We start from the raw sequence: 11,940 nt of genomic DNA, 5'->3' as shown, positions 1-11,940 counted from the left end.
CCTCAAATCAAAGATCATACTCTAAAAGAAAATTCTGCTAACTATTAATAAAACATTATTTATCAAATTTAAATCATGTTATTCTTATTCTTTTGCATCAATCACGTTTTCTTTTATAATTCTAATTTTAGCCCTGATTAAAAACTATTTTCTATGTATATAACAATAAATCTTATGTTTGTTGTTTTTGCTTTGTTGAAGGGGAAAGCACTGAGAGACCTCCACATAAATGTCACGCACGTAAGCTACTCAATTTGTGCAAGTCGACATATTGCCACTCACTATACTTTTCTCCAAAGCCAAACCCTAAAGTGGACTTTATTTTATCTTCCTTTTTTTTGTTTTAGATCTTTTTTTCTTACTTGTGTTTATATATAACTCGAATTATACAAATGATGCGAATTTGTTAGTGTTCCGTACATGTACATTGGATTCTAGCACATACTAATAAAATTATTCGTTTTATTTTCCACTATAAATAAATCTTCCTCCTTTTTTATTTTTTCACTTAATGAGTATTTCATTGAGACTTGACAAACAAGTCCTACTCTCAGAACAGAGCATACAAGGGTTCAACTTCAACAAAAAAAATAGAGCACCAGTGAAACCATAGCAAAACAACCATTAGCTAAAAAGGGATGGTATCAGTTACACCACCATGGTTAATGTGAATAGATGGAAAATCATAATGGATATGGGCCATAATTAGCTATTGCCAGTAGTGTTCTATTATACAAACTTATTTTGCAATTTGCTTGTCTCAATCTCTTTTCAAGTAAAGGACTAAGAGACAAATTGCTAAAAGAGAGAGAAAAAGGAGAGTCTGTTATTAGTTTCTACATGCAGGGTATTACTAAAATGTTATTTTTTCATTTCACGATAAAAATAATTATGTCATCCATAATATTGAATATATCCCCTAAAGAAATAAAGTCTGCATAAAAAGTAGCTGATGAGTTAAAAGATAGCTTCCTGTTGAGTTGGAAGAAACGTATTTTTTTTTTGTCAACCATTTCTTTCATTCAATTAACTTAAACCACAGTATTTTTAATATTCATACCTTCAAGACTAGCCTTTGCCAGAGAAACAGCCTGAACATTATTAAAACAAGGAAAGCAACTAAAAGATAGAGGATTGAAGAGAGTAGCAAGGCTTCTAACGTCATGGAGAACACCTGCGATCTCGTTTAAAACAGACCCTAAGCGCAGGGTAAATATGAAGACTTGAGAGTCTGAGAATAAATGAAAACTAAGGAGGATTAATTCCTTAGCCTTGAGGAGAGCTGAGCGTAGCTTCAAAGCTTCAACCATGAGTGCAGAACCCACCAACGCTTGAAAAACTACCTTTGCATCTTGGCAGTTCCAGACAATTTCACAAAGGAGAGACATTAAAGTCTCAAGGGGCATCACGGTTAGAAGGTCAGCAGCATCAAAGATTGCTGAAAGGCAAGCAATTGAAGGCATAGTTTCTGCATCTGACAGAACCATCTTCGACACACTATCCCTTGTACCAACACCATTCAAGGCAGGTGAAAGTTTTGGAAAGAGACCACCCGAAACAGCTACAAACTCAGAACCGACGAAGCCTTGCTTTAAGAAGTCTGAAGGCTGTGAAGAGGACCACTGCCGACTGAGTAAACCTGAAATAAATGAAACCAAAACCACAAAGGAAAAGGTCCAAATAACCTCACACTGAGGTAAGAGACTGGTACACCACAGTGTAATATCCTCATACTGAGGTAAATAGAGTTTCATAATGAAACTCACAGAGCCTACAATATCCTCAAACTGAGGTAAAAAGAGCTTCAAAACGAGCACAACATCCTCAAACTGAGGTAAAAATAGCTTCAAAGAGAGCACAACATCCTCATTCCAAGGTAAAAGGAGACTCTTATTGAAATAACTAAAACCTAACAAAAGGCAAGGTTCCAAGATAAGTGATTTACTCCAATAGACTGAGGAACCCAAACCTTGTGAACGCTTGATGCAAGGAGCGAAGGGTCCAGCCAAAGGTAACCATGGGTTCTCCCCGAGAATAGGACACGATAGAGAACTGCACAAAGCAGTAGATAGTTGAACACCAGAAGACACAAGAGCTGAATCGTCAAAGCTAGAACGAGATCTTCGAGAGGAGGCTGAAGCTTCAAAGATATAAGGTCGACATAGAGGAAGGAACGAATCTGATGGGTCAGGAGGGTCTGGAGGTTCTGGAGGTGGAGCCACAGAAAGTAGATCTGAGAACCAAGTGAATAGCGGATCTGGATCTGAATCGGGAACAGAAATCGTCGAGGCTGAAAACCGAGGAAGCACCACTGTAGCCATGGCAGAAAGAAAGAGGAGGAAAGAAGAAGAAGATTCTCGTCGGTGGACGTGTCGGCGGAGACAGTAACGACGAAACCCTAGTCCGCCTTTATTGTCGCCTCGCTCATTGCTTTCTCTCTCTATCCGACGCTACTCGAGTTGGAAGAAACGTATATTTAATGAATTCTATGAAAATAAGGAATATATATATATATATATATATAATAAGTTTAGTTTCTAGTGCTTTATAAATACAATTCCTTTTTAGATTAAGCACAGAAAATAAATAAAAATAATCCTGTACTCAGTTGTATATGCATATAGGCGTGTGCACTGTACCAGATTTTATGGCCTAAAGGTTTATAAATACAGTCCCACACACAAAGCACAACCTTACTTCTTCTTATCTCCCTCGAATCTCTGTTTCAGGTTTCAGCCCACACATACACAAAAGCACAAGCTTTAACTATTCTTTATGATGGCTGAAGGAGAGAAAAGAAGAGGACTTAGCAAATCTTGTGCCCTTCTCATAGTGATTGCTGGGATAGAGAGATATGCATTCAAAGGAGTTGCATCAAACTTAGTGACATATTTAACTGATGTGGTAAAGATGAGCAATTCAAGAGCAGCCACGACTGTTAACACCTGGAGTGGCTTCACTTTCATGTTGCCTCTTTTCTCTGCTCCTTTCGCTGATTCTTATTGGGACAGATTCTTCACCATCCTTGCTTCTTCTTCTCTCTACTTTGTGGTATGTATCACTATATCTACCAACCTTCAATTAGGATCAACAGTCAGAAAGAGTCTCTTTCATTTTGTCTTTAGAACATCTTCTCCTCTAATTTTCTCTATTTATAGGTGAAAACAATAATATCCATGGTTCTTGTTAAAATTTTAAAGAGAGAAATTAAAACCCACCAACCTATTTTTTACGATTTTTTTCGGACTCAAATTAGAGTTGGAAGTTATTTCTCGAATATGTTTGTTTATGATGGGTGTTAATGATCATGTGACCCCCTCTTCTTTGCGCATTTTTTATGAGGTCTATTTGCTTGAAAACTGGAACCTTTAGGAATCAATACGAAACGTTTCTTGAGATTAATTTGTCTTTTGATGTGGTTAGGTACTAAGCATGTCAACATTTTGATGGATTTTCCTAGCAAATACTTTTTTCACTAAATGTTTTATTACTAATCTTCCTTTTAGAGTATGGGACGTTAATGGAATCAAACACATATTTCCGGTAGAGATTGGTTCCATAATGTGATTTTGGGGTCTTATCAGAAATAGTTAAGCCTCTAGTGTATACTCGACAATGATAATGGAACTCGAATCATTCCTCACTGATATTGACTATATATATTCCATTACTAGATCTTACACTACTGTTTTTAGGATGAACAAAAGTATATAAATAATAAATCCATTATTGTAAGCTATTTTTTTTCATAAAAATTACTAGTATTTTAAAAGCTGAACTTATATTTTAGGAACCAGAAGTTTGCTGTGGATATTATTTAAAATTTAGAATTTAAAGATTAAGTATTTGTGACTATTATTATTTTGAATTCATATTTTAGAGATTATAATTTTTGTTAATTATGTAAGGTACTAATGTTTGGCATTTTGTTGGGTATGTTTAAAAAGGGACTAGTGGGATTGACATATACGGCATTTGATGGGTCACGTTCCACTACTAAAACTATTTCTCTTTACTTCCTCTACACTTCACTAAGCCTCATCGCTCTCGGCTTAGGCGTCTTAAACCCATCGCTTCAAGCATTTGGTGCCGATCAGCTTGACAACGACCTTGATCACGACCGCGAGACATCCTTAGAAGTCAAATCGAACCGTAAGTCCCAGTTTTTCCAGTGGTGGTACTTTGGTGTCTGCGTCGGTAGTCTTCTAGGAGTGACCGTCATGGCTTATATCCAAGATACATTTGGTTGGGTTCTCGGTTTTGCAATCCCAACCGCTTCCATGCTATTGTTGATCCTCTTGTTCCTATGTGGCTGTGGGGTTTATGTGTATGCTGACTCGGGTCTAGACCCAAAAGCTAAACCATTTCAAAGGATATTAGAGTATATCAAAGGAGCAGTGTGGAGAAGAAGTAAGATCACTCTTGTGAATAACCATGACTTGAATGCCATGGAGCTAGAGTAAGTCATAAATTTGATGTTTTATTCTCCGGTTCTCGGTTTAGTCTTTTCCGGTTTAATCTCTGGTTTTGAGTTAAATCTGGTTTCCTGGCAAATATATGTTTTTAAAAATAGTTTAAATTCAGTACTTTTGGCAAGTAAATTTAAAATATATTTAATTGGTTTTTTAAATTTGACTCAGTCGATTTTTTTCCGGTACAATTGGATTTTGGTTATGGTTTGTTTTAAGTTTGTATACATATTTTCTTCGGTTTGGTTTATGAATTGGTTAACACCCCCTAATTAATTCATGCTCTTGGTTTGTTGTATTATATATAGGCTGCAAGAGAAGCCTCTATGTAACTGTAGCAACACTGCATCCACTACTACAAGCAAGACCTTAGCTAATGAAAAAAACTGCAATCACAGTTTCTCAGGCCTCGAAACCGTGAAGCTTTTGCTTCGTCTCTTACCAGTATGGACCATGCTTCTAACCTTTGCAGTCATATTCCAACAACCAGCAACATTTTTCACAAAGCAAGGTATGGCTATGAAGAGAAACATCGGACCAAACTTCAAAATCCCACCCGCAACGTTACAAAGCACAATCACTCTCTCTATAATCCTTCTCATGCCGTTATACGACAAAGTTTTGATCCCAATAGCCAAGAAAATAACGAAAAACGAAAAGGGTATTCCTGTGATGGAGAGAATGGGAATAGGGATGTTCTTGTCCATCATCGCCATTGTTATAGCAGCTTTAGTCGAAAGGAAAAGACTAATGATAAGCAAGAAGATGAAGACTTCACCAAACTCTTCAGACCCGTTGAGCATATTCTGGCTCTTGCCTCAGTACATTCTACTAGGAGTCTCGGACATTTTCACGGTCGTTGGCATGCAAGAGTTCTTTTACAGCGAGGTTCCCGTTAGCATGAGAACGATGGGGTTTGCTTTGTACACGAGTGTGTTCGGTGTGGGGAGTTTTGTGAGCGCTGCGCTGATCTCGGTCATCGAGAGTTGTACAAAGTCAAGAGGTGAGAGACAGAACTGGTTTGCTGATGATATGTCGGAAGCTAGACTTGATAACTACTATTGGCTTTTGGCTTTTACAAGTGCCATTAGCTTTTTGATGTATATTGTTATTTGCAAACACTTTAAGAGTAGTAGTAGTCGTGATGGTCAATGAGATGAAAACTGTTTATCAACTAAAATTACTTATTCTTCAAGGTTTATTATGATATTACAAATTATAAAAAAAGTATTATACAACTAGAATCGTTAATGAACCGTAGTCAAACCTCTCACAATCTAAAAAAATATTGGGAAGATCTACAATATCTATAACGTTTTGTAAGTGCTTAACATATAGCATACAATATTATTTGGCTTATTATTCTTCTCTAGTTGACTATGAACTTTTTCTTTGTGATCAAGAAGACGTGCATCAGTGTAGAGCTACGGTTTCTTAGGGACTAAATGGCTTTTTTTTTATCTCGAAATACTAATTATTTTCAACTAAACGTCTCAGAAATCAATACGTTTAAGTGATCAATAATAACCACCATGGAAATACCAAGGGTTGATAAGATCATGACCTCACAAGAAAGCAAGGATGGAGTTATCAAAGGAGGATACTCACATCCTATTCCTCTAGAGCTTCTGTTCATTATTTTCTTAAGATTACCTGCCAAAACCTTAGCGAGATGTGTCTGTGTATCAAAGCTTTGGGCCTCCATAATCCGCAGTCAAGATTTCATCATATCTTTCCAATCTCAGTCACGCATCCTCTTCTTTATAAGGGATTATTACCAAACAAGATTCGAGAACCGGTTCTTCTTGTCAAACCAACAAGAAGGAACATCATCTCTTCTTTCACGCACCACATGTCACGTCTCTGATTCAAGATCCAGATGTCGCCAGCCTCAAGAAGTCAACGGCTTGATATGTTGTGGATACGGTACGAGTCCAGTGATTTATAACCCCACCTCAGGAAAATCACTAACCTTACCAAGAATCTACCTCGGCCAAAACGTTGGACCGTACGTTGAAAACATTCTTGGATACGATCCAATCAACGAGGAGTATAAGGTATTGTCCATGACTCCGTTACCTGGTAACCATAGTGGTGATAGCATAATACCATATAAGGAACACAAAGTGTTTACGTTGGGATCTAAAAGTTCATGGAGAACGGTCGAGTGTAACACGATTCATTGTCCTGGAACTATTAGTGTATGTATCAACGGGGTTGTGTATTACGGTGCTTACGTAGGAGATGGTATGAAGCAACGTAGCTTAGTGAGATTTGACGTGAGGACTGAAAAGTTCGGTTTTACGAAAATGCCAGAGTCTGTCCAAACGCTAAGTTATTATTCATCAACTCTAATGAACTACAATGGAAAAATAGCCTTAGCTTATTCAAAAGGTTATGATACATATGAGTTGTGGGTTTTGGAAGATGAATGGTCTAAGATGTGTTTTTCCACAAGGTCATGGACACAACCTTGTATTAAATTTAACGTTGAGGGGATTACTAGAATGGGTGAGATTATTTTGACGCCGAGGTATGGGGGTGAGTTCTATGTTGTCTATTACAATCTAGTGACGAAACAATTTAGAAAAATTGATATTGAAGGATATAAAAGTCCTGGTGGAGTAGTTGTTTCATGGGAGTATGTTGAAGCTAGTACCATGCTTTTGTAAGAAAAGTGAGAGTTCATTACTTTTGTAATATGGCACATTGTCATTTTTAAATAAAAATTGAACATTAATATGTTTCTTTAATCACAAAAAATGGAGGAGGAGACAGATGATTTAATTAGACAAGAACTTCATCTTCGTCTTCAAAGCTAAGATTCAAAGTCTGCAACTTAAAGCCAGCTCCTTGTATAGTCTCCACCAAGCTTGACGCCACTCCTGTTGCTTGAACCGTTGTTTGCTTTGAAAGCTTCACACACATACACACATTGAAGATAAAATAAGTCAGATTCATAGGCTAATCCAAAGCATACACATATACAAAGTCAATGAATGCATCAAGAGTGTGGTGGATGTAAACATACCTCAACAACGGCAACACCTTCAGCAACTTGAACCTTTAAATTGGAAACTCCGTCGATGTCCTGAAAGAACAAACAAGATTTGCTATTGGATTTTTTTATTCATTGTTGATTACATAGATTGGATTGAATCTAAACAAGTAACCAAAACGGTTGTATATACAATCCAATAAACTGAAAAGAAACAAAATATTATTTACCTGTAAGGCCTTTGTGACATTAGGAACAGCTGCTTCATTCAAAGTTCCATCAGCCTTCCAAAATCAAGCAAATGATCAGACTCAAATGTTATTGTGAAGCTATAAGCAAATGATCAGACTAATTATCCAATGAAGATTATTAGAGTTTGCTAAACAGATAACTAATTATCAATAACTTGTACAAATAGATACAATGTGCCCTAGTTACATACGAAAGATTCTAGCTTATAATCTACTCACTAACTGCTACTTGTAACCGTACAGTCACTCACATAAGGTGAAGGTACCTGAAAAAACATGGTGAGCATGTCTGAAGGAGAGACAGGGACAGAGACAGTCTCTTGCTGTTGTTGCTGTTGCTCATCATCTGCAACTGCGACGGCTTCTCCTCCTTCGCCAAGGGACGAAAGCTTCCTCAACCCAAGGCGGTTCTGTTTCGTAAAGATGCAGACTCTGCTGCTTCCGATGGGTTTGGATCGAAAGGTGAGGTTTTTGGATGGAGGAAGGAGAAGGGTCGAAGAAAGGTTAAGGCTTTTGGTTGTTGATAAGGAGTGGAAAGTAGAAGAAGCTGTAATCGACGCCATTTTCGCTACTACCTTCACCAATGTTCAGTTCACTCCGATAAGGTTGTGAGTAAATAGATAATGTAAACTAGATTTTGACCCGCGCAGGCGCGCGGGTGTATATTTTGAAAAATATGTTGATATTTGTTTTTCATGTAATTATTAGGAATTGGAAAAATGAATCCGAGGAACATAACCGATACCGATCCAAAGATATAGTACCAAACCCAAACATAAATTGATTAAATATTCTAATTATTCAAAATTTTGTTATTTAGAGAACCGAATCTGATCCGAACCGAAGTATTTGGGTATCCGAATTTATCTAAAAATAGATTTATATACTTATATATATTAATTATTTTTAGATTTAACGTATATAAAACATCAAAAATGATACTTTTAAATTGGTTTAAATACTTGAAAATATATATAGATAGTCAAAAGTAAATATCTGAAATAGTTAAAGTATACTCAAATCACCAAAAATACTTAAAATAATTATTGATTTCGTATCCAAAATTTTAAATCAAGCCAATTGATATGTTAAGCTTAAGTATTATGACATATGTTATTCAAATTTATACGTAATATATTATTTTATTTATACATTTTGAGAAATTTAAAATATATAATGATTTAAGACTTTAAAAATAATTTAAATTAGTTATCCAAACCCAAACCAAACCCGCAAAGATCCAAATCGAACTCAAACCAAAATTTAGAAACATTCTAATAAGGCTGAAATCTTTGACCCCGAAAACCCAAAATACAAACCGATCAGAACTAAACCCGTATGGGTATCCAAAAGCCCATCCCTAGTCATTATTATATATCGTATTTTATCATCATATAATTAATCATATTTTATATGTACCATCATATAAGTAATCATATAATTAATAGTATTTTTAAAACTTAATATGAAATATGAAAACCATAATTTGAGTTGGTATTTCAAATTGGGCTTTGTATTATATTTTTCTTATATATATTGACAATATTTTTTTATAATGGTTATTGAAAAATAGTTTAGTAAAAATCCATTTTTGAATATATGTATATTTTTGAATCAATTTTTGATATAAATCAAATTTGAATTATTATTTTGATTTGAAATATGTATATAAAGTTTAAATTTTGTTTTATGGTTAGTTTAGAAAAATTTTTTTTAGGGAATTAGATTGACCCATTTTGGTATATTTTAAAAGTGGCCTAGATAACTTTCAATTTTTTTAAAAAACATAAGCCCATTACTTTTTTTCTTAATACTACTATCCTTGTTTTCAAACAAAAATATTTTTTTTTAAAAGACTGCAATCCATGTTTCCAAACACTCCAAATTTTTAAAAGTCCTATTCAAGTCTCCAAACAATCTAATTTTGTACTTGAGTTTTAATAAGATAGATATATGTTTTTTATTGTTGACATAAAAGTCTTTTGATATATAACAATTAAATTATTTTGCTTCGTTTTTCCTTTTTCATTTAAAAACGGTAGTGAGTAAAAAGCAAAAACTGAAAAAAAAAATTGGAATGAACAATATTGTAATTAGATTTTTTTTTCAACCCCAGTTATTCAAATTTCATTTCTCTTTTTAAAGACAAAACTGATTAAAAAAAAGCAAATAAAACGTTCAAACAATATGAAATTAGGAATTTTTTATTTATTTTAGTTTTCAATTTTCAAAAAGATTTATTTTAATTTTTATATTATTTGGCTTAGACACACAACTTCAGTTTGATTGTTGAGTTTTCGTATAACCAAAACAGTTTGGCAAAATAAAATGAACATTAAAATATATAATTTTATAAAAAAAAGAATGTTAAAATGTTCTGATTGAAAGTTGTAAATTGCTTTGTTTTTTTTTTTTTTGACGAAAGTGTAAATTGCTTTGTTCTTTTTTTCATTCTGAAAGTTCACGGCTTTTCAGCAGTTTTCAAAAAGTCCTAAGAAAATTAAGCTTCAACTTATTTTGTAGAATCCGACGGATGAATGCAAATTGAGCTCATTTTGATTCACTATTTGCATTGCATTAGACTTGATCAATCAAAAATATTTCTTCCCTCGTACACAAGTTTTTGTTCATGAAAACCACCTCAACTTTGGAAAAAAAAATATTGATCAAACGAAAATTTTCAATTTGAAGTGAAAAAGAATATTACAAACAAAAAAAAAATGAAAATGTGTAAAAAAGTAATAATTCTTCTTCGAATCTTTCATCTAAAAAATGTCACGTCTTTCATCGGTGCATCGCACGTTAGAATCCATACCACGGTAAAAAAAAAAAAACAGACAAGCGCGTGACTCTTACTTAACCAGCGGCAGCGGTGGCGCGTAGCTATCATTGTCGAAATCAATGGAAGATTTGGTGGAGACCGGCAGAGACGGCGAGGTGAACCTCATCGAGTAATCACGGTACGGAAACTCGTCCTCGAAATGCCCCGTCTGTTTACCATCATCAAAATTCAACGAGTAACTCCAAGAATCGTACCGGAAATCAACATGATCCGTCCTATTACCACCACCGCCGCCGTCTCCGACCCCGCCGCAGCAGTGACTCCGGCCGACGCGGCGGATGAACGTTTTCCACTTGGGACCAGCCAAGATCTCGGACCACTCCCTCATCTTGCTCCACCCTGACATCCACCAGCGCTCGTCAGGCTCGAGTTTATCCACGGTTCTTATTCGTTGCCACCATACGGATCCTCCGTGACTAGACGGCTGAGATGATCCGAGACACGGGAGGAAGAGACAGCAGCCTCGTTTGGCGAACATCGCTTCGTGCATGTCGTCGGTTGTGTCCATTTCAGAGATGGGAAAAGATTGAAGCCCCATTGGTCGGGAGAGGAACAGAGTTTGTATTCGATTCTTTGAATCTTTCCTTCCTCTGTGTTCTCTGCAACCCTAACCCTAATGTTCCCCCCTCTTGCAAGTTATGTCTTTACGAATCCTTTTCTTAAGGCGAGAGGGATGGGAATAATAAATGGTAGCTAAAAACAATAGCTGGAATTGCGTAATGCCAAGCTGGTTTTTGAATATATTCGTCATTTAACCGCTTTTCGATTTTCTACCATAAACTGAAAATGTACCGGTCTACTTTTTTTTTTAAATGCATGTTAGATCGAATTGGTTTATGGTGCTGTAAACAGTTGTGGCCGGTAGGTTTTTCATCGATGCTGATATGTTACTGACGTGACGACAGACAAGATCTGGTGTTCCTCCGTTCAGTCTCATGCGGTCCTCCCTAAACGTGGGGAAGAATCTTCCCAAAATACTAGCCGGCCAATTATCATTTTTCTAATAAACTTATACCACCGACTATTGATAACACATTAATAACAAAAAAGAAAATTATAATCTACCCTTCAACCGGTGACCGTTTAATTGAACAGAAAAAAAAATAGTGAATAAAAATTCAGTTGATGAAATGAATAAAAAAAATATAGAACTATGTTCAGTTCATTCCCAATCGAAATTGGAAGAGTAATTTTTTTTCTTTACAAATTCCTTAAAAAATAAGAGGAATAGAATGAGGCGCATGTGTCTGTAGTTTGACAAAAAAAAATTCAACATGATCGGTATAAAAATTAAGGAATATAAATTTCACCATTATTTTGTTCATAAAGTGTGGTCACCAATTAAAACTTTTTATAAATATAATATTTTTCATTTGTTCA

At 35.4% G+C, this 11,940-nt stretch overlaps 5 protein-coding genes across 6 annotated transcripts; 2 read left to right on the top strand and 3 right to left on the bottom strand.

Moving 5' to 3' along the window:
- Window positions 1-946: 946 nt before the first annotated feature.
- Window positions 947-2,488, bottom strand: LOC103850957 (putative transmembrane protein At3g54730). The gene has a single exon (XM_009127769.3). The coding sequence runs from the start codon at window positions 2,319-2,321 to the stop codon at window positions 1,032-1,034; it is 1,290 nt and encodes a 429-aa protein (XP_009126017.1). The 5' UTR covers window positions 2,322-2,488; the 3' UTR covers window positions 947-1,031.
- A 37-nt stretch (window positions 2,489-2,525) lies between these two features.
- On the top strand, window positions 2,526-5,676 carry LOC103850956 (protein NRT1/ PTR FAMILY 5.8). Of its 2 annotated transcripts, XM_033285745.1 has the most exons (4): window positions 2,526-3,051; window positions 3,948-4,152; window positions 4,348-4,459; window positions 4,778-5,676. In XM_033285745.1, exons 1-4 carry the CDS (start codon window positions 2,776-2,778, stop codon window positions 5,622-5,624), a joined length of 1,440 nt encoding a protein of 479 aa, XP_033141636.1. In that variant the 5' UTR covers window positions 2,526-2,775; the 3' UTR covers window positions 5,625-5,676. The 2 variants fall into 2 exon arrangements, with proteins under 2 accessions (XP_033141636.1, XP_009126016.1); XM_009127768.3 differs by having other exon boundaries at window positions 3,948-4,459.
- A 325-nt stretch (window positions 5,677-6,001) lies between these two features.
- On the top strand, window positions 6,002-7,141 carry LOC103851238 (F-box protein At4g11590-like). The gene has a single exon (XM_009128082.1). The coding sequence runs from the start codon at window positions 6,002-6,004 to the stop codon at window positions 7,139-7,141; it is 1,140 nt and encodes a 379-aa protein (XP_009126330.1).
- LOC103850955 lies at window positions 7,139-8,359 on the bottom strand. The gene is made up of 4 exons (XM_009127767.2): window positions 7,985-8,359; window positions 7,698-7,751; window positions 7,501-7,560; window positions 7,139-7,385 (listed from the first exon to the last, which is right to left on the bottom strand). Exons 1-4 carry the CDS (start codon window positions 8,279-8,281, stop codon window positions 7,257-7,259), a joined length of 540 nt encoding a protein of 179 aa, XP_009126015.1. The 5' UTR covers window positions 8,282-8,359; the 3' UTR covers window positions 7,139-7,256.
- Window positions 8,360-10,017: 1,658 nt separating this feature from the next.
- Window positions 10,018-11,781, bottom strand: LOC108870923. Its single transcript, XM_018656821.2, has one exon. The coding sequence runs from the start codon at window positions 11,096-11,098 to the stop codon at window positions 10,571-10,573; it is 528 nt and encodes a 175-aa protein (XP_018512337.1). The 5' UTR covers window positions 11,099-11,781; the 3' UTR covers window positions 10,018-10,570.
- Window positions 11,782-11,940: the final 159 nt, after the last annotated feature.

Source organism: Brassica rapa, chromosome A02 (genome assembly GCF_000309985.2).
Source record: "Brassica rapa cultivar Chiifu-401-42 chromosome A02, CAAS_Brap_v3.01, whole genome shotgun sequence".
In the NCBI taxonomy this organism is placed as follows: Eukaryota; Viridiplantae; Streptophyta; class Magnoliopsida; order Brassicales; family Brassicaceae; genus Brassica; species Brassica rapa.
This window is presented reverse-complemented; position numbering and strand designations above follow the sequence as displayed.

Excerpts from the sequence above, each read along its gene's own strand:
- LOC103850957 (XM_009127769.3), bottom strand. The coding sequence starts at position 2,321 with ATGGCTACAGTGGTGCTTCCTCGGTTTTCAGCCTCGACGATTTCTGTT.
- LOC103850956 (XM_009127768.3), top strand. The coding sequence starts at position 2,776 with ATGATGGCTGAAGGAGAGAAAAGAAGAGGACTTAGCAAATCTTGTGCC. Across the intron at positions 3,052-3,947 it reads CTTCTTCTCTCTACTTTGTG|GGACTAGTGGGATTGACATA; the intron begins GTATGTATCACT and ends ATGTTTAAAAAG. Across the intron at positions 4,460-4,777 it reads TTGAATGCCATGGAGCTAGA|GCTGCAAGAGAAGCCTCTAT; the intron begins GTAAGTCATAAA and ends TATTATATATAG.
- LOC103851238 (XM_009128082.1), top strand. The coding sequence starts at position 6,002 with ATGGAAATACCAAGGGTTGATAAGATCATGACCTCACAAGAAAGCAAG.
- LOC103850955 (XM_009127767.2), bottom strand. The coding sequence starts at position 8,281 with ATGGCGTCGATTACAGCTTCTTCTACTTTCCACTCCTTATCAACAACC. Across the intron at positions 7,752-7,984 it reads TGCTCACCATGTTTTTTCAG|GCTGATGGAACTTTGAATGA; the intron begins GTACCTTCACCT and ends TGATTTTGGAAG. Across the intron at positions 7,561-7,697 it reads ATGTCACAAAGGCCTTACAG|GACATCGACGGAGTTTCCAA; the intron begins GTAAATAATATT and ends TTGTTCTTTCAG.
- LOC108870923 (XM_018656821.2), bottom strand. The coding sequence starts at position 11,098 with ATGGGGCTTCAATCTTTTCCCATCTCTGAAATGGACACAACCGACGAC.